This window comes from Bidens hawaiensis, unplaced genomic scaffold (genome assembly GCF_021521415.1).
Source record: "Bidens hawaiensis isolate Kalapana, Puna unplaced genomic scaffold, B.hawaiensis_p1.1 tig00020418_1, whole genome shotgun sequence".
Lineage (NCBI taxonomy): Eukaryota > Viridiplantae > Streptophyta > Magnoliopsida > Asterales > Asteraceae > Bidens > Bidens hawaiensis.
In genome coordinates, this window is record NW_027493109.1 from 190851 (window position 1) to 213799 (window position 22949).

Here is a 22949-nt window from a genome sequence, read left to right on the forward strand (position 1 = left end):
TCAAATCATGCATAATCCTCTCATCCCAAGTCAATTTCGGTCGTCCTCTGCCCCTCCTCCCCTCTATAGTAATGTTTTCTACAGCCCTAACAAAACTTCTCTGTAACACAAATCATAAAAACGTCTTAAAATAAATAGCAATCACTTCTATGAATTGCCTTCCAAAATTTTATCCTTTGCCTAAAGGACACAGAAATGTAATTTGGAATTTATTGAAATGTGAGCATATACCTGTATCAGCATCAATATAGGTTTTGGTCCCCTTCACACAAAATTCGTATGGTGTTATTATACTCACAAAAATTTATTATGTTCACATGAATTGTTTGGGACATTTAAGTTTCTAGGAAATAAACTATTTTAAAAGATTTGTTTCCCCTTCCAATAACATAAGTTATTCCCTAATTAGTTTTTTTTCGAACAATCATTTGGATCACTGAATGACCAATGAGCCACTAATGACTGACATATCCGATATTCTCCATTCCGCTCACAGGTGGAAATCCGCCATAAGTGATAAAACCTGCTGCCCAAACCTCATATTTGTTTTTGTCATAACTGAGACTTGAATCCAAGACCTTATTTTAAAATTGAAGTCTTTAGGTGTCTCACCTCAATCACTTACGCTAACGATCATTAACAGTTATTCCATAATTAGTTAGCATTCAACATTTTGTTTGATTTTAAAAAACGGCCTGCATTTTATAAAAAAATTGGGTTTTAAACTTCTCTTATCAACAATTTTCATTCAACTATTAGTATTTTTGTTCAAGGTCGTCATTTTTATTTTCCGCTACACCGTCCATCCATGTATCGTCGTCACAAATGAATTTTTATTTTTATAGGCGACCATTCAAAATTGAAATGATGGTTTAAATATACAACAAAACACGTCTTATAAGTAACCCTTGATGTTACTTGACTTTAGCTAAGTTTGATATGCCAATATTATCATGTATACAATACACTTTCAGAAAAAGGAAAGTTGTCATGAATATAGTGCGGTGGATACAAATCGACAATAAGTAATAAGTTATTGGAAGCTATACGAAACGAATACACCACAACGTACTAATTTATGTTTTAAATACGAAATGAAGTGCGGTTCATATTCATCAAATACATAAATCACAAAATTCAAATATAAAAACTCAAGACTTAAAATAAGAATACATTAATTACGAAGCTTGCTCTTCAACTTATCTTTTATACAATCACTCTGCTACTAACAATTACGTAATTATTTACCTCATTGTCCTTATAGCTCACGTTATTAAACACCAAGTTACAATTAAACTAATGAACAATACACCTATTACGTACTCAATAAAACCCACATACAAATATATATATATATATATATATATATATATATATATAAACGAAAACATAAAAATCCTACGTGTCGCGATGTGGTCGCTCCCCCCCTTTTTAGAGTCACCAGATTTGCTTGATTTTTAAATGAAGGCTTCTCATGCATTTGACTTGAATTCATGGGTATGGATCTTACCAAACCCAGATATTCCTTAAACGGGTTATAACATCTCATTAAATTAAAAATTATTTTCACCAAATTATTGATGTAAAAATCCTATGAAATAGGATATACTACAAGTTAATATCTTATTTAATTTAAAAAAGATATATATATTGTTTAAATTAAAAAACCAATTTTATAGTAAAAAAAATAAACGGCCCTTGAGTCTCATCAAACCATAAGTATATTATTAACTTTCATAAATATTATTTATAATTAAAAAAACCAATTTTATAGTATAAACATAAAACGGGTCTTGCATCTCATCAAAACCATATAGTTTTTAAACCGGGTTATAACATCTCATTTATTTGTGAAACAATTTATCATCAAACCATAAGTATACTATTAAATTTCATACAAATAAAAAATATAAATTCAAAAAATAAATAAATATTAGAACAACCAATATAAAACAACCCCCGTAATACGGGGGATAAAACTAGTATATATATATATAAATATATATATAAAAAATTCACCCTTTTCTTTTTAAATGTTATTGATTACAAGACAAGAAGTATTAATTTTTTTCAATTTAAAGTTATTTATTATTATACAAATATACCCAACCAAAAAAGTTAATTGCAATTTACAAATATATGGTCAGCACAGTTTTGTTAGTTGCAACCCTTATTTTTTATTTTTGGCATCAGACACCCAAATGTTTGAAGTATATGACACATTAAACTATGTCGTTAGACAATGTTAATTTGTCATATGAAAAAACAAACACTAGTTATGTATTTAGGTGGTCAATAAAACATTAAAAGTGTTGTAAAAAATTTAAAAATTAGTTTTGTTTTTTTAATATTAATGATCACAAGACAAGTATTTTGTTCAGTTTAAAGTTACTTACTATTATTATTATTATTATTATTATTATTATTATTATTATTATTATTATTATTATTATTACCCAGCCAGGCAAAAATATAAAAAGTTCACCAACATCCAACGTGTCGTATTCTCCCCCCTACCTCTCATTTCATTTAATTTCTTCATTCATTCCCACACACACTTTATAATACTTTTTGTCAATACACGTTTCATTCCGTACGCGTATTCACCAATACAATACAATACAATACAATACACCACCAGATCTACAACAAACAAACAAACAGTTAATCGTTGTTAATCGATTCTCTATATTCACTTATAATATTATCCGATCAATGCACGCCAGTTGTTTCCGTTACCGTTACCGTTACCGTTAGGGTTAGGGTTTGGTTATCCGATTCAATTTCCCTACCGATGATGATAATTATTGGAATTAACGGTTAGATCGGCGTTTGTTTGTTTGTTGATGGAATCATCGCCGTCACCGTCATCGTCACCGTCGAAGGTGTTTTCCGGTTATTCTGACAACAAAACTTCATCTTCTGGTGGTGGTTCGAGTGTCGGTGATGGCGGTTTGGGATATATTGAGCATACGGTCACCAAATTCGATACGTTAGCTGGTGTTGCAATTAAGTATGGTGTTGAGGTAAACTTACTTCTTTATTATTATTATTATTATTATTATTATTATTATTATTATTATTATTATTATTATTTTTAATTTATTAGAAACTGAATGTTGTTGTTGTTGTTATAAATATGTTATTACTTTTTGTACTTGTTATAATGAATTTGTGGTGTTTGAAGTGTTTTAATGTTATTTATGGAAGTTAGGTGCATTCCTTTTTTTATAGTGTACATGCTCGGATAATAATGAACATGTGTCAGTAGGAGTGTAGACTGTAGATTTAGCAATTTTGTGATTTTATGATGTGTTAAACCTGTTGAAGTTAAGTTTTGCATTGTGAGAATAAGTGATTGATTGATGTTGTTTTGTTTTTGGAAGTTAGGTGAGTTTTTTTTTCGAGTGTACATGCTAGGAAAGTAATGAAAATGTGTTGGTAGGAAGAAGTTTGTCGAGGAATTAGAATTTGAATAGAAGATTTAACAATTTTGTGATTTTATCATGAGATTGGGTTTTTAGCTTGATATGGTTGCTGAATAAAGTTGCATTATGAAGATTAAGTGATTAGAAAGAAAGCGTATTTTGATTGATTTTTATGCCAATTTTGTTAAAGTTAGTACTGCCAATTCAAATGTGTGTCTTCTTGTCTATAAAAGGTAGTTCACTTTATGCTTAGGACTGTGAAGAGATGCCTCTTAAAATGTATGATAAAATCATGTTTGTCCATCCAAAAAGAGAGCGGTAGTTATGTCAAGAAGAGGAGATGGGTGTATTTGATACTATAATTTTTTTGTCAGATAAATATGATATTATCCTCTTTTACAAGCAGATAACCACTTTTTGAGTGTTCTGATGAAGAAAAGTGCTTGTCTTTATCCGGTTTTCTTAGGGTGAAATGGCATGTGTTCTAAAAGCAGTTTCCCACTGTTTATTTCCAATTTGTTATTCTTGGTGGAAATTGTTAACCTTAAGCTGATTATTTTTTTCTGTTTATAAGCATACAATGTTTAAGTAAGCAATTCTAACCATTCCATTTTCCATAATACAAACTAACAAGCTGGCTCTTCAAAGTTTATTCCAGACAAAAGAAATCGACCTCCAAAATCACATGACAAATATGTTAGGAACGTTTAACTTATTCAGATTTGGCTCTTAACTATTATTGGGACTCCGACAAATTCTAAGTTAGTTGGTGACGTAAACTGATTTGAGGACGCTAGCCAATCGAGGAAGTACTTGTATACAACCAACATTATGCGTTTTTGTCATACTTCTTACGGAAGTGTGATTATTAAATCTTTTTTGGAATTACAACAAATCAATCATTGAAAAAGTGAATCATTTGATTTAGTTATCGCATAGGGATATTTTATCTATCTGTTTAAATGACACCAAGAGAATATTATATGAATGAAGCCAGGACATATGATAATTTTATAGATATTTATTTCTACAATTAGATGCATGCATGCTAGTTTAAATTTGATTATTATTTTTTTTTTAATTTAACATTGCATGTTATTACAGGTGGCTGATGTGAAAAAGATGAATGGTCTGACAACAGATCTACAAATGTTTTCCCGCAAGACACTTCATATACCACTACCAGGACGGCATCCACCTTCTCCCATCATGTCAAATGGACATGAGACACACAGGTACCTATACATCACATCCTATCCATGAAGTTGTTGTGCTTGAATCTAATGAACCTTGTCTCTATTTTATGCATTTTACACATCATGACATATTAAATATAGTCAGAGAGAGCGCCGTTAATTTTGTTACACACTACTTTGTACTTAATACACAGTTTCACCGTTTTTGTCTTAGGAATTTTTACTTATACGTCTCAGAATTTCATTTAGTATATTGTAAGCCGTAATGCCCTGCTTGGGTGCGCGCATATAATGTGTATATGTGTGAACCCTCAGGTGGGCTAAAGTGAAATTGCACTAATTTTGACGTTATTTTACTAATCTCGTGAAAATAACGTTAAAAGTGGCGGAAGGTTAATCAGGCATCATGTGGTAGCGTTGATAGCCGAAAGACAAGGGTACATGCACCAATCGGCCGGTGTCCCAATGGTTGAGTGTTATGTGCCTTATGTCCAAGGCTTGATGCAAAACTACCATCGAGCTGGGGGTCTCACCGGAAGCAGCCTCTCTATTCCTACGGGGTAGAGGTAAGGCTGTCTACATCTTACCCTCCTCAGACCCTACCATAGCTTTGCTATTGGTGGGATATACTGAGTACGATGATGATGATGATGATGATGATGATGATGATATTGTAAGCCGTAAACCATATCGTATCATAATGTTAATACTAAGTTTTTTGTAGCTTTTGTTAGTGCACACACATTATTTTGAACGCACGCGTGTATCTAATAAAAGATACATCATACTTTTATGTTGGCTAATCAAATTGCACCTGATAAACATTTTTGATATTATATATGATTGATAACAGTTATTTGTGGTTATTAAAACAGGGGATGAAATAGGTTGATTTTATTTCAACAAGAATCTAAATTTTTTAGTTAGAATAGAAACACTTTGGGTGACTTATGACCAGTTTGACCGTATCCATTCTAGTTAATTTTTTTTCCGTTCATTTGACCCTTAAGAGTTAACACATAAAACATACCGAAATCGACCCATATATAAATAAATGGGCCCGTATTGAGATGGCAAGTATTATGATCCAAGTCACTAACTTAATAATTTTCTTGCAGGCCAAGAAGGCCCAACACGACGCCACCGAACCATAGACACTCAGACTTACTTGACTCAATCAAATCTTTAAAACTATCATCTTCTTCCCCACGAACCGTTTCACCATCGATGGAAGCTTTACGAGACTATTATGATCTTAAACCGACAAATCAAAACGGTATTAACGAAAGATTTGAGAACGGGACAAAACAATCTGAACCTTCCAACCCGGCACACGGTCTTCACCGTAAATGTAAAAGCTTAGCCTGCGAGTTATCAGAAATGGGCCCGACAGACAATGAAACCACACCTGTCACAAATGGTAAAAAATCCGATTCAGATTCATGGTACGATATATTAACAAGAAGGCGGAAATCAGAAGTCGACCTCCAAAATCACACCCCGGAGACGATGCTCAAACCTGACACCACCAACACTGCCTCTGCATTTTCACCTGCTGCCGGGAAGGGTTTAGCGCTGAGACCAAAAGCTGCCAGCCGAACCACCAGTGACGCTGACGGACCACAAAACATGCCACCGTTAAAACTGGGTGATTCAGTGATTACCGACGCTTTTAGTGGGGTGAAAAAGTCTTCAAGTTCACCGAGCTTTCAAGAATCATTGACTGGTACTAACAATACTAATGGTACATCCACATCATCAATTTGGCCAACTTCCATGTTGAATTTGACTGTTGACCTTCAAGCATTGTCTACAGCCGCCATTACACGACCGATGTTTGATGGTTTGCCGAAGCCAATGAGCGGTCGGAAGAGTAAAGCGGCTATGGATTAATGAATTTAATTGTTTTTATATAATATCAATTGGCGGGAAAAGGGAAATAGAAAGAAATTATATTTTTTTTTGGGGGAGTTTTGAGTATACATTTAGATAGAAAAATTGAATATTAGATGTTTAGGAGTGTGTATTATTGGGGAAGGCAGGGAGAAGGTTGTATGGGTGTGTATATGTTTTTATTTATTGTTGAGTTATTTTGAAATCAAAGTGTTAAATTTATGAACATAATATTCTTTATTGAAGCTGTAATATGAATTATGAAGGCTTGTTTATGCGAAGTTTGCAGTCACGTTGTTGATTTGTAAAGTTGAATTGTCATCCTTAAGCGGTGTTTGTATGAGACCATGAGCACCCAGAATGGCGGGTCTGAAAATGTGGTCACATAAGCATTCGCTCGGCTTTTCCTCTCTCGCCCGAAACGAGCTCTAATAATGATTAGACTCAAAACCACACACTTAAAACACTATTAATAAAATATTACACTAACACACATAATTATTGAGTTCTTCCACAAAATATGGCTTGGGCCATCAATTTCCATTTGTATTGTTTGCGCTAGGTCCTTGTGGTCTTGGTAAGAGATTTTGTGCCTTCAATTTTTCCATAATATCTTTTGGAGGTGTTCAAAAGCTCATCTGAGACTTGAGGGGATTTATCTTCTTGTAATTCATATTCATTTGGATTTTTTTGGGATTTCGTTCAAATCTATAATCCAACAATTTCCTTCCTTTTTATTTGAGATACCCCTAAAGGCTTCAAATTAGTCGTTGGTGGCTACTTTCCATTCTTTTACACAAGGGTGATTTGCCCATCATAAATCATCTCCTCTCAGGACAACAGTATCCAGCTTGCTCGGGTCTACGTTGTTTGTTAACGCCATCTCTCTTCTGATTTGCAACCATGCTTCGTAAAAGTTACTTTGAAAAACCAACTTGTTGGATTCACATTTGATTAAGAGTGGATAGATGTGGCAGGGGTTCTGTAAACTTTTATTTGACATGCATGTGAGTAGGGGTTTCGGTCTTTTGAAATGGGCTATTAAATATTTTTTTGTTGAGAAGTTTATTAGTTTTATCCAATTTTCAACAGGAACCACACATTTTTATAGTGAACCTTTTGTCTTGTAAATATTTATTTGTAAAATTACTCATAATTCTTGAAATGAGCAATATTTGCATCTCATACCAACCAATATTGTTCGATTTGCTCACTAGGGAGTTTGGATTTGTTTTTGGTTGTTCGTATGGAAACTTCCTACTAGAATATCCATTCTAGGATTTTGCTTCCGCTAAAACATGATTAGCTGTGGAGTTCTCTTACCCATAACTATTGCAGCTAAAACGGACTAATATTTGAGGGCATTTTAACGGCACATTTCTTTTGTTGACAGAATTGACGGTACTATAACCACCATCCAACCCGAAGGAGATGAAACTTATCACAGGGACGATTGCGTTTGAATTTATTAAGCTACAATCTCATAGACAAGTGCTATATTGACCACTATCCGTGGGCATTTTTAAAATTTTAGTAAGAATGTTTTGAGAATTTACTGAGCACGGCTAATGACGTTTAGAACATATCCAACTTTTACAAACGCATGCCATATGGCACACAAGCTTTAATGTAACAAAATCTTAAACAAAGCACTACGTATACCTGTTGAAACTGAAGTACCACACTCTAATGTAAGTTTTTACACCCACGACTACAAACCACAAAACATAAAATGCTCAACAATAGGAAGCAATGCACTTAAAAGGTAATTATCGAGAGGTTTGTAGTCGCAATATCTAGGATTGGTAAAAAGGTTTTCTTTCAAAGGGTTTTAGTTTCATGGACAATTGTCGTAGATTTAAAACGTGGTTTCTTGTTTTAGATAAATAAGCTGGCTGTTTTATAAAAAAAACAAAAGAAAAAAAACACAAAAGCTAATTACCGAATATAATGGCATAAAAAGACTTCTGATCAACTTCAGTTTATAGTATAATCCAAGTTCCAATCATAAGCATACGAGTCGTCACACAACACAAAAGTATAGCACAATAAAGCGTCGATTACATTGTCGGAAATAACAAGATGCCAAGTATCTATAATCAACTGATCTTGGCAGTTTCTAGAAAAGAAACTATTTTTAAAAAAACATGGTTCTAGTTTTGTACTTTATGCTCTCACTCATCTGGTCTTGTATAATTCACAGCATGAAATCACTGGAAACCCAAAACATATCAAAAACCCTTGCCCTGCTTAGCTTCTCGTTACTAGAACCGGGCTTTCCTGCATCTAATAAAAACATAAGATAAGATTGTAATTTAGAGTTGTGAAACAATGTCAGTCTTAACATTTACCATATTTCCCAAAATTGTTTATGCACGAAGATCTGTAACTTTTCCAATTGCAACTGTTTTCCCTGTACAAAAAGGTTCTTTTTGTTAAAATTCTGCATTTGGTAGAAGACAGATGCGAGATTACACATTTAAACAGATTTTACCTTCTGTGCGAAGTGTAAACCGCCCGAGCTGTTGGAAATCTGAGAATTTCTCGATGCATATCATATTAGACACCTGAAAAAATATCCGAATACAGACCATAAGAACATATTTTTTAAAAATATTAATATGTTCTTATTGTTATATCTTCAAAACATATATATATATAACAAATAATAACTGGTCCATTACGAGTTAGCAGGTAGAATGTCACGCAAAGTGTAATTTCAAATGAGTAATATTATTACTGACATGGAATAACAGTTGTAATCATATTTAACACTATTTATTAATATTTAAAAATTCTAGTTCAAATAAAAACGTTTTGAGTCAACCCAACCTTATTAAAAATTAAGAATTTACACTTTTCAATCAGAACGCCTCATTAAAAATATAACATTAAATAAAATTAGTATAATTGTGTGAAAACAAACCTGAATACGGCATATAACAACCGCACCATTTTTCACAAAGAGCACTTTCTTTTTCATTGGTTTCCTAGTTTTGGGATCAATTTGCTGCATCAGCTCAATTATCTCGCATTCCTCAACAACAGAATGAATGTGCAATACAGCCTTGTAACCAGCAGTGAAAATAGCCTAAAATACAAAAAACAAATAAATAAATCAAAACAATAAATAATGAAACTATAATAACAAAGATAAGAGATGGTAGTTTCATACGTTATCCAACAATTCAAGAATATGCAACTGAGCGACGAACTCATTAACTGCTGGTATTGGTTTTTCTGCACAAAAATAGACCACATTAAACACAAACATACAAGAGTGATAATCAGGTAAACAAAAAAAATAAGCTGTTTTTATTAGGAGACCTTACTAATATGATTGGTGTTAATATTAATTCTAGTAAGAAAACATACCGACACTACAAAGAACAAAACCCGAAAGTATGTCTTCTTCTTCAATCCCAGATAACCGAACCCTTAAATTCTCACCAGGGCCTGCACTCCTAACTTTGTCCTCATCACAATATAAAGCAAGAACTTTCACCTGAACCTGCAAAGTCAAGTTACAAACACGCCCTTTTAGACATTGTTGTTCAAAAGTAAATACTCTGTTCAGTTGTTAAAAAAGTACCTTGTTTGGCATAATAATGAGGTTATTGCCCTCACGCACACTACCAGATTCTACTTTTCCCATAACAACAGTACCCATGTCCTTGAACTTGTCAATAATAGGCATCCTAGTAATTAAATATCAAGTTAGATAATAAACTTAATTTCTTTCAGAAACAAACAAGAATTTGAAGTAATACCTAAATGGACCAGTTGGATCACGTGGAGGAACTTCAATAGCATCAAGGGCTTCAAAGAGACATTGACCATTCCACCATGGACATATCGTCTTGTCCATTCTTGTTTTCAAGTTGGTACCATTAAGACCGGATATTGGAAGAAACTGAATATCTGCAGCCATTAAAAGATTATATTAACATTAACACACATTAAATATTATAAGAAGTAATAAAGTATATACAATTTTACCTTTCTTAACATTGTAGCCTGAGGACTTCAAAAAGGGAATCATTTTTGACTCAATTTCATCATACCTATAAAAATAGTGTGACGGTGAGTATAGGAATTAGGTTTCTGTAATGCATTAAAAAAATGTAAAAATGGTTAAAGTACCTCTCTTTTGACCAGTTAACAGTTGGCTCATCCATTTTATTGACAACAACCAGCAGCTTAGAAATACCTAAAGTCTTTGCAAGTTGAACATGCTCACGAGTTTGTCCACCTCTTTCATATCCTGTTTCAAATTCACCTTTTCGAGCAGATATAACCTGTGTGTGTGTGTGGGAGAGAGAAAAAGAGTGAGATAAAGAAACATGAGATTAAGCTATCACAATACAGATAAGCAAGACTGCACTGAAACAAACAATTACCAGTACACCAATATCAGCCTGAGAAGCACCGCTGATCATATTAGGTACATAACTTTTATGTCCCTGAAAGATGCACAAAACCATTAAAATGATCATCAAAAAATCAATGTGCACAACATAGTGAGCCAATAAACTAGATATTCTCTCATAATTATAATAAAATATAGCATTGTAGTCTTCCTATTTCACTACATCAAAGACGGTAAATGCAGTTACCGGTGCATCCAATATAGTAAATCGGGTAGTATCTGTCTCAAAATGTGCTCTCCCAACTTCAACTGTAATACCCTATAATGAGCAATTTGGCATTGAAGTAATACAAAGGTCAAGCATAACCCAGAACAAGAATAAACTTTTTTGTCTCAAATGAATGAAGTGGATATAAAGTACCTTCACCCTCTCCTCTGCATTGGTATCCATAATGTATGCCATATACCTAGTATGAAATAAAAGTCAAAAGTTAAATAAGCATATCGAAACAAGGCACCCTGTTCAAAACCATATAAGTCCCGAGAAAAAAAACCACAAACATGAAACATCAATTATTTTAAGTCAAAACAGAAACATGAAGTTGTACACTTGCACTTGACAAAAAGAAAAAAGGTGGAAATATGAGTAATATGTGAGTTGTATTCAGAAAACGGTAATCATGTTGAACAATACACAACTAAGAATTTAAAAGTAAAAACATAATTAAAAATAAATAAACTCAAACTCCAGAAACAGCTTACCAGCTCTCTCTACTCTTATCCTTGGCTTCTTTCTCATACTTTTGAATTGTACGCTCATCAACTTGACCACTGAGGTATAGTATCTGGCCACCAATAGTTGACTTTCCAGCATCTATAGCCAATATCACAAAACAAAAATGTATCAGATGATGAAATGCAAGGGTCTTTACGATCAGGTAGCTTTACATAAAACCAACTCATCATTCTATAAAATAGTACAGATGAGCATGAACTCAGGAGAGATATTAACATAGTTGGTTAAGATGGTGGACCATATAACTAAACAAATATAACAAAGTTAAAATGAAACTTGTTTAATATGCCTGCCTTTAAAAGTTCTAAAAAGTGCAAATCAATCATTTCCATAAGAAGCAAAATTCACAATCAAAATTGAAATCATAGGCCAAATTGAGCCTAAATTAGCACAAAAAAAAGGAAAACAAAACAAAATCAAGTACTTAAAACTCGGTTCATACACCCTGCAAAAAAACTACTGAAGAGAATAATAACCTACCAACATGACCGATGAATACCACATTCAAATGCCTCTTTTTCTCCTTTTCGACCTCCTCCTCAATTGGTTCTGAAGCAGCAGTCCCTTGCTCTTTCACTGCAATGCAATAATTAGCTTCGTTTGAGAGATCACAATATTTGTTAAGAACAATTTAGGAAGTATAGACACAGTTTCAGTAAGAAACCTTCAGCCACAGCAGTTGGCTCAGTATGCTCTGTTTTGTCAGCATTTTCATCCGTGTGAGCAGCGATATGTGACTCGTCCTTCAGATCTGCAGACATAAAAAGTATACACAATAACAATCAAACATTGCACTCATATCAGAAAGACTAAACAAAACAGTATAGTTCTGTATACACACAAAAACAACCATTGAAAGAGTGACAGCAGAAAATATTGTCAAAAAATTGTTTCTAAAACAAAAAAGAGAAACGGTTTTAGATACTGTTCTCTCATAGACATGTATCAATTAACACTTGCTACACACACACATATATATAAGTATATATACATATATTCCTTAACTTTTCTTTACTGGGACTTTGCAATGATGAAATGAAATAAAAAAACAAAACAAATGAATTAATACCGCAGGTAGCATCAGGTTCATCATTTCTAGGCCTTTTAACTTTGTTTAACGCTATACCAAATAAACCACCATATAACGTAAATTCGCACATAACTTAAGTTCATCATCAATTATGGCACTTATATGAAATGTTAAATTCTTCTTACCTTCTTTCACATTATCAGAAGCCACTAAATCTTCAGGCTCTCCACCATTCTCATTAGGCACGATATTACTATCTTCAGCTAGCATTTAAAAAAATAATTTAATAACATCACAGAATTTTCAATAATTTCAAATACCCTTTAAAGTTCCATCATTTCCAGTAGCACTGTGAATCTACTTAACGAAATTTAAAAAAAAAACACAAAAGTTATACAAAGTTCTATAAGTGAACATGTCACAGATCAATACATAACTTTTCCAAATCAGCCTTCAAGATATAGAGTACAAATAAAAAAACAACCAAAAATGTCGATTATATCATATCAAATAACATACCAGATGAGTCAAGCTGCAATGCACGAATGTCGTCCTCAATATTATCTATAAATGGAAGAAAAGAAAAGAAATCAGTATACACTTAAATTTACATACATTAATCAATCAGAGTATTTTATACTCAAAACAAATTGAAATCGGATCACATTCACGATCTAATCAAAGATAGTGAACTTATATACAAGAGCTAAGGTCTAGCAAAGATGTGCGAAATAAAAACATAACAAAAAACCAAAGCTTACCCATTTTAGTGAGCTGGGAATATGATTTACTGCACGATAATGGAATTTGGTTGATAAAGAGTGAATGTGCGTCACCCTGAAAGAGAAAAAAAAACATTAGGCTTCCTGCGGAAGTATAAATTTAGGTTTAATAATTTTAAATGTTTAATTGTTATAAAATTGTCACTAAATGTCATTTGTTCACGTAAAGTACATCCGTTCATAATAAGTGATATATAGTCATGACGCTGAACTTAGAAGACAATATAAGGTATATAACAGCATAAAACAACAAAAATAAAGTGTTCAAACTACAAAGAGACATAAAGTGAAAACCATAAGCAATAAATGAATTAGTCAAACAAAAAATGCATTCAATTCATCTCCTATGTTTAAATTAGAATAAAACATACAAAAAGCATCCTAAAATATCACATAATTTCAAAACTGGTTGTTTATCATTTATTAAACGGAAAAAAACATACAAATGTGAGATTAAAACTAATAAAATAAAGCATTGATCCTAAAAGAGTTTATTCAGCAGCAAATATGTAAAAGATTATCCTAAAACCTTCACATGCAGAAAAACGATGCAATAAACAAGGTAAGTAAACTAAAACTGCATTTAAGACATCAATTAGGTTAGACTTCAGATAACAGATACTACAGTTATCCTACAACCTTCACATGCAGAAAACAGAAGCTGTAAACAAGTTCGCTAAACTAAATCTTCATTTAAATCATCAATTTAATTAAAATTCAGAAAACAGATGCAATAACTATCCTAAAACCTTCACACGCAGACAACAGAAGCAATAAACAAGTTGCTAAACTAAATCTGCATTCAAATCATTAATTATGTTAAAATTCCGAAAACAGACACGTAAAATTCACCCTAAAACCTTCACATGCAGAAGCAATAAACAAGTTCGCTAAAGTAAATCTGCATCCAAATCATCAATTAAGCTAAAATTCCGATAACAGATGCAATAATTATCCTAAAACCTTCACATGCAGAAGCAATAAACAAGTTTTGCTAATTAGGCTATAATTTGGTTAACAGATACAACGATTATCCTAAAACCTTCACATGCAGAAAACAGAAGCAGTAAGCAAGCACGCAAAACTACACTGCAATCAAATCATCAATTAGGTTAGAATTCACATAGCAGATACATAAATCATCCTAAAACCTTCACATACAGTAATCAGAAGCTGCAAACAAGTTCGTTAACTTATCTCTGCATTCAAATCGTCAACTAGATTAAAATTCAAACAACAGATACGAGTATCCTAAATCAGCATTCAAATCATCCTAAAACCTTTACATGCAGTAATCAGAAGCTAGAAACAAGTTCGCTAGACTAAATCAGCATTCAAATAATCAATTAGATTAAACTTCGAACAACAGATGCAAATATCATCCTAAAACCTTCATGTGCAGTGATCAAAAGCAATAAAAAAGTTCACTAAACTAGATCAGCACTGAAATCATCAATTAGGCTAGAACTTGTTAACAGATGTAATAATTAACCTAAAACCTTCACATGCAGATCAAGAAGCAATAAACAAGTTCGCTGAATAACAATCAGCACTCAAATCATCTATTAGGTTAAAGTATGAATAACAGACACATGAATTAACCTAAAACCTTCGCATGTAGTAAACAGAAGCTATAAACAAGTTCACTAAACTAAATCAGCATTCAAATCATCAATTAGGTTAAGATTCCAATAACAGATACATCGATAATACTAAAACCTTCACATGCAGATAACAGAAGCAATAAACAACTTCACTAAACTAAATCAGCACTCAAATCATCAATTAAATCATCAATTAGACTAGAATTCGGTTAACCGATACATCGATTAACCTAAAACCTTCACATGCAGTAATCAGAAGCTATAAACAAGTTTTCTAAGCTAAATCAGCACTCAAATCATCAATAGGTTACATAAATCATCATAAAACCTTCATAAAACCGTCACATGCAGTAATCAGAAGCTATACACAAGTTCGATAAGCTAAATCAGCACTCAAATCATCAATTAGGTTAAAATTCGAACAACAGATACATAAATCAACCTAAAACCTTCCTAAAACCTTCACATGCAGCAATCAAAAGCTATACACAAGTTCGCTAAGCTAAATCAGCACGCAAATCATCAATTAGGTTAATATCTGTAAACAGGTGCAATAATTAACCTAAAACCTTCACACGCGTGAAAATGAAGCAATCAAATGAGTATCCTAGAGAGTTGCAAGGATTACCGGCTGAAACAGATGCACCGATTGAGATGCCGATGAGAGCGTTGAGATGAAAATCTACAAAATCAGGGCAAAAGCCGCAAAATGAAACACGCAGTCACAGCAGTTGGGCCCGTTGGACCGGTGGGGTTTATATGTAGGCAGTAGGCCGCCTTTGTTGGGCTTGTTAGATGGTTATTATTATTTGAAGGTTGAACCAAACCCGGTTCGAAATATGTGCGTCGTCGTCGATATGTTCGAGTCGAATTAGATGATAAAAGGTTCGATAAACGAATATTGTTAAACGAATTGTTTTCGAGTGAATTTCGATAAGAGTTACAATCAGGTTATAAAACATGAGTTAGTAGAACAGTTTTATTTACCAGTTATAGCCAATTTATTTACGTGTCATCAATAGGTTCGAGTCGAATTAGATGATAAAAAGTTTAATGAATGGATATTGTAACGAACTCTTTTTGAGAGAATTTCGGTAGAGTTACGATCAAGTTATAAAACATGAGTTAGTACAACAATTTTATTTACCTCATATAGCTCATTTATTCGTTTGGATAAACTTTGAATTGATGTGAATTAAACTGAACGTAGACGTATTTGTTTTTATTTGAAGAAGGTCGAACCCGGTTTGAAAACTTATATGAGTTGGTAGATTCGAGTCAAATTAGATAATAAAAGGTTTGATAAACGAATATTGTATTATTTTCGAGCGGATTTCGATAGAGTTACGATCTAGTTATAAAACACTTATAGCACGAGTTATCTGAACTGTCTTATTTGCCTGTTATAACTCATTTATATGTTTGCATAAACTTTGAATTGATGTGATTTAAACTGGACGTAGATGTATTTTTTTTTTTATTAAAGAAATATATACTTCTATAAACAACAATATCTGATACATATATTTCAAAATTATATTTTTGTTCTTGTGATTGGTTAGCATTGGTTTTGGTAACCAAAAGTTGATATTATATTTAATACGATTACAAGAATATCTTACGTATTGGGTTCGATATCACACATTAATACCATATGATATATGATCATTGCAAACGTCTCTATACGTTTGCACACATTCACATTGTGGAAACAAAGCAATAAAGGATTATCCGACCAAGAAGCTAGCTTGATTTGAATTTACTTAACTTTTTTTTTTGCTAATTCAAGCGAAAACTACGAGTAAGTTACAAATTGTTTTTTGTTACTTATTTGTCAAGTGTCATGTTAGCTTCACCATTATTTTTCACAAGTTTTTTAATAGAAGTATATATTTCTAAAAAAGAAACGAAAGATAAAAGTTATTTTCTTATTTAACTTATTTAATGCATATAAATACACCTCTTTTTTTTACAAAATTAATTATTATTATAAAATTATGCTTGTATGAGAAAACTAATGATTATATACCAAAAAGGGTGATTTTATAGCTTTATTAGAAAAAAGTTGTTTTTAACTTTTATATCTAGAATCTATACCTCTAACTTCCGATTTGATACCAACATTTTAGTCCAGATTTTCACAATAATAAAAGTGAAACCATGTAAAAATTTAAATACATCATCAAGGAGAATTTAACAGTACTCTAAATTTCTAATAAATAAAGTAGTCACAAAGTAATATACAAAAAACTAGGATACTACTCTACTTTTAGTGTACTAGGTGGCTTTTAACAAGGTTTTTGTACAGTGAAAACTGGACCAGAACTTAAAACAATTCAGACTCCAATAACAACCATCAATGTCCAAACAACCCGCACGCCACTTAACTCCATACGAACCCAAAGGAAACATAGAAACATCAAGCACACAAGTCGAGAAACCTTGACCTTTTCGGTTAGGTCTAAAACTCACAACCGATTCTGTAACCTGCACATCCTGGCCGTTCTCACGCTTGTTCACATACTTGACTAGCTTGTCATTTAATTCTAAAACAGTATCATCAACCCAATCATGAACATTCGTCTTTGTTTGACTCTGACCGTCTTGACATTGACTAGGTTGTTGATAAGAGGTTTTACATTGAAGTATGCAATACAGCTTGGTAATCCAAGCTCGTGATTCTGGTAAAATGTTATTCATCTGAAGACATAGATCTAGATGGAGTTGATGACCTGGCGGGACGGAGATCTTTGCCCCATTTCCAGAGTCTCGGTTCATGGCAAACAGTTGACAAGAAACGCAAGGCCTGTAAATTATATGCAAACTTCATTAGTACATGATTTAAACTAAAAGGATCGAAGAGAGGCCCTAATACTTAATTAGTTCACTTTTTTATATATTAGTGGGTCAAATATGATTATAAATTTATAAGATTATATTCTTTCATTAACAGTATAACTTTTTAGATACGATCATTTAGTAGGTCTTGCCAAAACGAGTGGGCCGGGTCAGGTAATGGGTCAAAACATTTCAGGTCAAACCGGTGGTTTGAAAAAGTAACAGTTTCACTCGCAAAATGGACTTGGGTTGACCCTAGAGAAAAACATTTCGAGTCAAAACCTCAAACCTGGTAGCCTGAAAAGAGTATTACTTTCGCTCGGGTCAAGACAAATATGGGCTCGGGTTTAAAACTAGGACCAAAAAGTATCAAAAGGGGTTCATAATTTCCGGGTGAAGTTTTGACGACTTTTGGCTGGTTTTACTTGTTCTCTTCTAAGCTAATTCTTTTTATTTTACTTGTTTGACCAGTTCGATATAAAACATAACCCAGATCGACTTGTTCATAAATAATCAGATCATGATTAGCAAGTGATAAGAGAATGTAATCATATGACATACCTTAAACTGAAGAAATATGTTGGAGTCGTAAATGAGACATTTAACCATCTCTTTAAAACATCAAGCTGAAGCTCCAATCCATCATTAACTATTTGCAATCGAATCTCATCATCATTTTCATGCATTCTGTTTCCAGCATTTTGCAAGTCAACAACTCCCTTCACAGCGAACTGACAAATCTTTATGATACTTGTCACTTCAGATGTATTTTCCAACCGAGATATGGATTGCCGACCAGAATAGATCTTAGGTTGACCAATACAAGTCTTTAAAAGCAACAAAAGCTCTTTACTAGTCTCCTGGTCTATATACCAAAGCTGAGCCACTAGGTCATGTATAAGCATAGAATGAAAATCACTATATAAATTAATGTTATCGAATTGAAAGAAAAGAGAAAAACCAGTAATAAAGGCCAAAACCGAACAGCTTAACGCATAAGCAGATACGGTGACTGTACTTGTGGGGTCCATGCCCATAAATGACATGGCAACTAGATCATACCAACGTGCCAGTTTCACTAACTGGGTGGATAGTTGTGTAAACGGTTGAACCAATGAACCACCATCATGCAAATGACGGTTCTGCCCTTTGCTAAACGTATTAGTACCCAAAAGCTTAAAGACATGAAGTGCAATTTCCATAACATTTGTCCTTAGACCCAAAAACTGAGTCTGAAAATAGTGTCGGCCGCATGGCGTGACATCATTGGACGACAGTATTTCCTTTGAAACCTGAAGAATTTTACAAACCCCATCAAGATTTTCAATATGGTCATCTGTCGGTTTGCTTATTTCACCCAAAACTCCTGTTATCGGTGATGAAGATCGGTTATTGACTAACCAATTTAACAGAGTTGACCGTTCTTCTGGTAAACTGCAATATAGAACTTTCATTTCTGAATATGCATATAAAGTCAAAGATGTTAGCCATTGACGGAAGGAATCAGAATGAACTTTTGTTGCTAATTCTCCAAAAATAAATGCAGCTGTAAACCACGCCCCGTTAAAACACGCGTATTTTCCAGCTTTATAAGCCGACCAATAATCTTTCACTTCCATAAGTTTCTTTGCTTTCTCTAGTGCAAGAACTTCTTTTTCAATCATGTATGCATTATCAGAATTGCATTCTTTTATTTGCTTAAATAACAGAAGATGATAGATAATGTGCACATAGTAATCAAAATAACTGCATCCACATACATCATGAATCAAAAAGTTCACAACATTCTGGAATTGGCTGGCCAAAGTTCCATATTTGACCATGTTTTTCAGACACTTGTTGGCCACTTTTGATACACAAACCGCAAGCTTTGACCCGAATGTTCCATGATCCTTATTCAGTAGGCATTTGATAAAAAGACGGAGCTTATTTATAACAAGTTCACCAATATTAGGGGATTTGTGAAGCCAAAGGTTGATTATTTTAAATAAGCTCCAAATTTCTTGTTCTGTTTCTATGTTGGGTTGACTAAGATTTAAAACCGAGTTTGTTAGCAAAGTGATGCGATCCAAGAGAAATGAAATCGTTTGTGATGTGAAAGTTTTATCACTTTCATCACATGCCATGTCTAGTTTTCTTGTGAACTTAACAGATATATCTGCTAGAAAATGCATGGCAAAGAGTCTGTTTGATACGAATGTAGATTGCATTACGTTCTCAACAATAGCTAAAATCCTGGTAAAACATTCGTTTATTTCTGAACAACTCAAGCTTAACATCTTGGACATCATGATCTGCAAATTTCCTCACATAAGAAATGATAACTATAGGCTATAACATTTAGTACTTTCATTATATATTAATGATGGTAAAGACATATAGAGGTGGAAAATAAGCTGGCTGGATAACAGGTCAAATCGGGTTGGATCGACCCAAAACACTTTTTAACCAAAACTAAGTTAAACCAATAGCAATCGAGCTCCTTGAACTAAATCATAAAGGAAATTTTATGCATTAATAATACACTTTATCCAACTTTTGACTCGTTTAACCTGTTTCCTTCAAACTAATAAACATAACCCGATAAATAATGGGTCAAACTCACACCTCTAACAACATATATGATGAGATATTCAAAGACTCAAGCACAATACCAACCTCATACAAAATATGAACCGCATCATGCTGCATCACTGGTGGGAGTTCTTCATTAAGTATGTTGAACATTGCAGTCATCAGTTTTGTTGTAGGAGAAAAACGAAAGTGACTTCTTGATAAAACAATATTTAGACATCTTAATGATGTCGCTCTTTGTGACATTGACTTATCTTGGCTTAAATATATTAGAAGCAAATCTACCTGAACCAAGAAGTGATACACACATTAATTTTATCGAGTAAATTAAAAGACATGTAAAATAGTATGAAGAACAAAGTAATACCTGCTTAGAAACCAAGAGTGCAGATCTGGAAGCAATTATTGGAGTGAAATCAGCATATTTGTCACAATATCATCTTCCACTAAACCTAAGATCAGCTTTATCCCCTCCTACAGTGTGTTTTGAAGCATATTAAAAAAAGTCATATAGCAAACAACAAGAAAAGTGCTTACGTCATACACGTAACTTACGTGTATCATGCTAATCTTTGAAAAAAATAATAAAAAATATATATAAAACCTCGTAAGCCGTACTAGATAGTGCTGAAGATCTTCCCAGTTTTGCAAAAGCACGAACGCCTGCTAGCCTACCAGCAACTGTCATGTCAGCTGATGAAACCACTCTAACTAACATTTCAAGGAACACACAAGCAAAGTCATCTGAAAACTCACAAAAGCATCCAGCAGCAAATAAAGAGGCCCTGACCTTAAAAAACATTTATACAAGTAAATAACCATTAATCATGCATTCAAATTTTTTAATTTATGTTAAAGAATAAACAATGTTCTTATAATTTTTACCTCTAGAACATGGCATGATACAATAGAAGACAATATAATACACCGAATCTCAGCATTATCTTTAGCAAAATCAGACCAGCAGCCAAACAGAACTAATGACATTGCTCTAACTTCCTCGTCACCAGAGTTGAAGCACAACTTTATTCTCTTCAACAGTTCCAAGTGATTTGGTATCTTATAGTTTGAGATAAAACCTTTGTTTTTCTTGTTAAAAGTTTTAGTTTTCCTGTGGTTCAACTCAGACAAGAACATCTTTACCACAGAGTTTGATGTGTTTGTCTCCTGACACAAATGTGTCAGCAAGGCGGAGAATAATGGCATTTGCAAATAGCTTATCCTCACCAGGGATTAAGCCAAACATGTCATATTCAGCCATTGAAAGCTCCGGTTCCTTGCTCCACCATTCCAGCCTGGCCCCAATTTCTTGAATGGCTTCTGTGCGTTTTCCTGAAAACAAATGATTTAGAATTATGAGATAAAAAAAATCATAGCTACCATTTATTGAAAGGTCTACAAATACAATCTACTTTATTTTACAAATACAACCTAAGAATTATATCAGATTAGTGAGAAATAGACAAAATGAGCCAAGCTGCTCACGAGCTACTTGGGATCAAATCGATAAAAAGCTCGAACCGAGCCAAGCCCGACCCTCAAATAAAGCTCGTTTAGTTATCAATCCCCAGCCTGAACCTTGACCGTGAAGATCGTTTAGGCTCGACGATCATAGTGTATTTTTAAGTTTAACTCTTTTGGACTTCAACATGTTAATTTCACATTGCACTCCGAGCTCAAGCTGAGCTTTAGCTCGTTTAAAGTACTGCACACGAGCTCAAGCCTTGTATGTGAAGATCATTTAGGCTCGTCGAGCCTAGTGTATTTTTAAGTTATAACTCTTTTTAATTCAACATGTTAATTTCACACTGCACACCGAGCTTGAGCTGAGCTTCGGCTCGTTTAAAGGACTACACTGCCGAGCTCGGGTTGAGCTTAGGCTCATTTAAAGTACTGCACCCAAGCTCAAGCTGAGCTTAGGCTTGTTGAAGTTTTTCTCAAAATATATGATAAAAAAATTTCTATAAATTAATTAATAACAAACGAGCCGAGCTTAAACTTTAGAAAAAAAAGCTCGAAACCAGTCAAACTCAAGCCTAGTCGAGCTCGGCTCATTTGAGTGAGAAAGCTTCACTGTGATCATACTTCACACACATGTCATTCTTTCTATTCAAACTTACACCAAACTAACTAACAAAATAGTAACAGAGGCGTAACAATAACAATGCTAGTTAGGTATTGAATAACGAAACTCGTTATCTAATTAGAATAAACTGAAGACTGTATATGAAAGCAGATGTATTCAATAATAATAATGAAGCAGTAACTCTTAAATGAGGCTTACTGGGGTTGTTGGAACGTAGGGCTTTGTCAAGCTGAATACTCCAATCCATCGCACATGCTGCCGGTGTTCTCTCCATAATACCTTGTTCAACTCTTCGATTGCAGTACGCTTGAATCAATTAGCAGTTACTAAACCCTAATTACCCGATTGGTTCA

The 22949-nt window shown here is 33.4% G+C and overlaps 2 protein-coding genes and 1 pseudogene across 3 annotated transcripts; 1 reads left to right on the forward strand and 2 right to left on the reverse strand.

The window, feature by feature from the left end:
- The first annotated feature begins 2618 nt into the window (after positions 1-2618).
- Positions 2619-6763, forward strand: LOC143560648 (uncharacterized). The gene is made up of 3 exons (XM_077048910.1): positions 2619-3026; positions 4533-4663; positions 5743-6763. Exons 1-3 carry the CDS (start codon positions 2847-2849, stop codon positions 6515-6517), a joined length of 1086 nt encoding a protein of 361 aa, XP_076905025.1. The 5' UTR covers positions 2619-2846; the 3' UTR covers positions 6518-6763.
- A 1689-nt stretch (positions 6764-8452) lies between these two features.
- On the reverse strand, positions 8453-15804 carry LOC143560649 (uncharacterized). Its single transcript, XM_077048911.1, has 20 exons — positions 15727-15804; positions 13474-13549; positions 13232-13276; positions 12898-12975; positions 12347-12433; positions 12163-12258; positions 11649-11760; positions 11308-11353; positions 11134-11205; positions 10918-10980; positions 10661-10815; positions 10517-10581; positions 10288-10438; positions 10110-10215; positions 9893-10028; positions 9693-9757; positions 9444-9608; positions 9012-9084; positions 8869-8930; positions 8453-8803 (listed from the first exon to the last, which is right to left on the reverse strand). The coding sequence occupies exons 2-19, from the start codon at positions 13475-13477 to the stop codon at positions 8887-8889; spliced, it is 1563 nt and encodes a 520-aa protein (XP_076905026.1). The 5' UTR covers positions 13478-13549; positions 15727-15804; the 3' UTR covers positions 8453-8803; positions 8869-8886.
- Positions 15805-17335: 1531 nt separating this feature from the next.
- On the reverse strand, positions 17336-22949 carry LOC143560620 (uncharacterized; annotated as a pseudogene). The gene is made up of 7 exons (XR_013140152.1): positions 22795-22949; positions 21396-21842; positions 21115-21300; positions 20932-20984; positions 20595-20814; positions 18498-20230; positions 17336-17904 (listed from the first exon to the last, which is right to left on the reverse strand). The product of XR_013140152.1 is annotated as an uncharacterized LOC143560620 (transcript).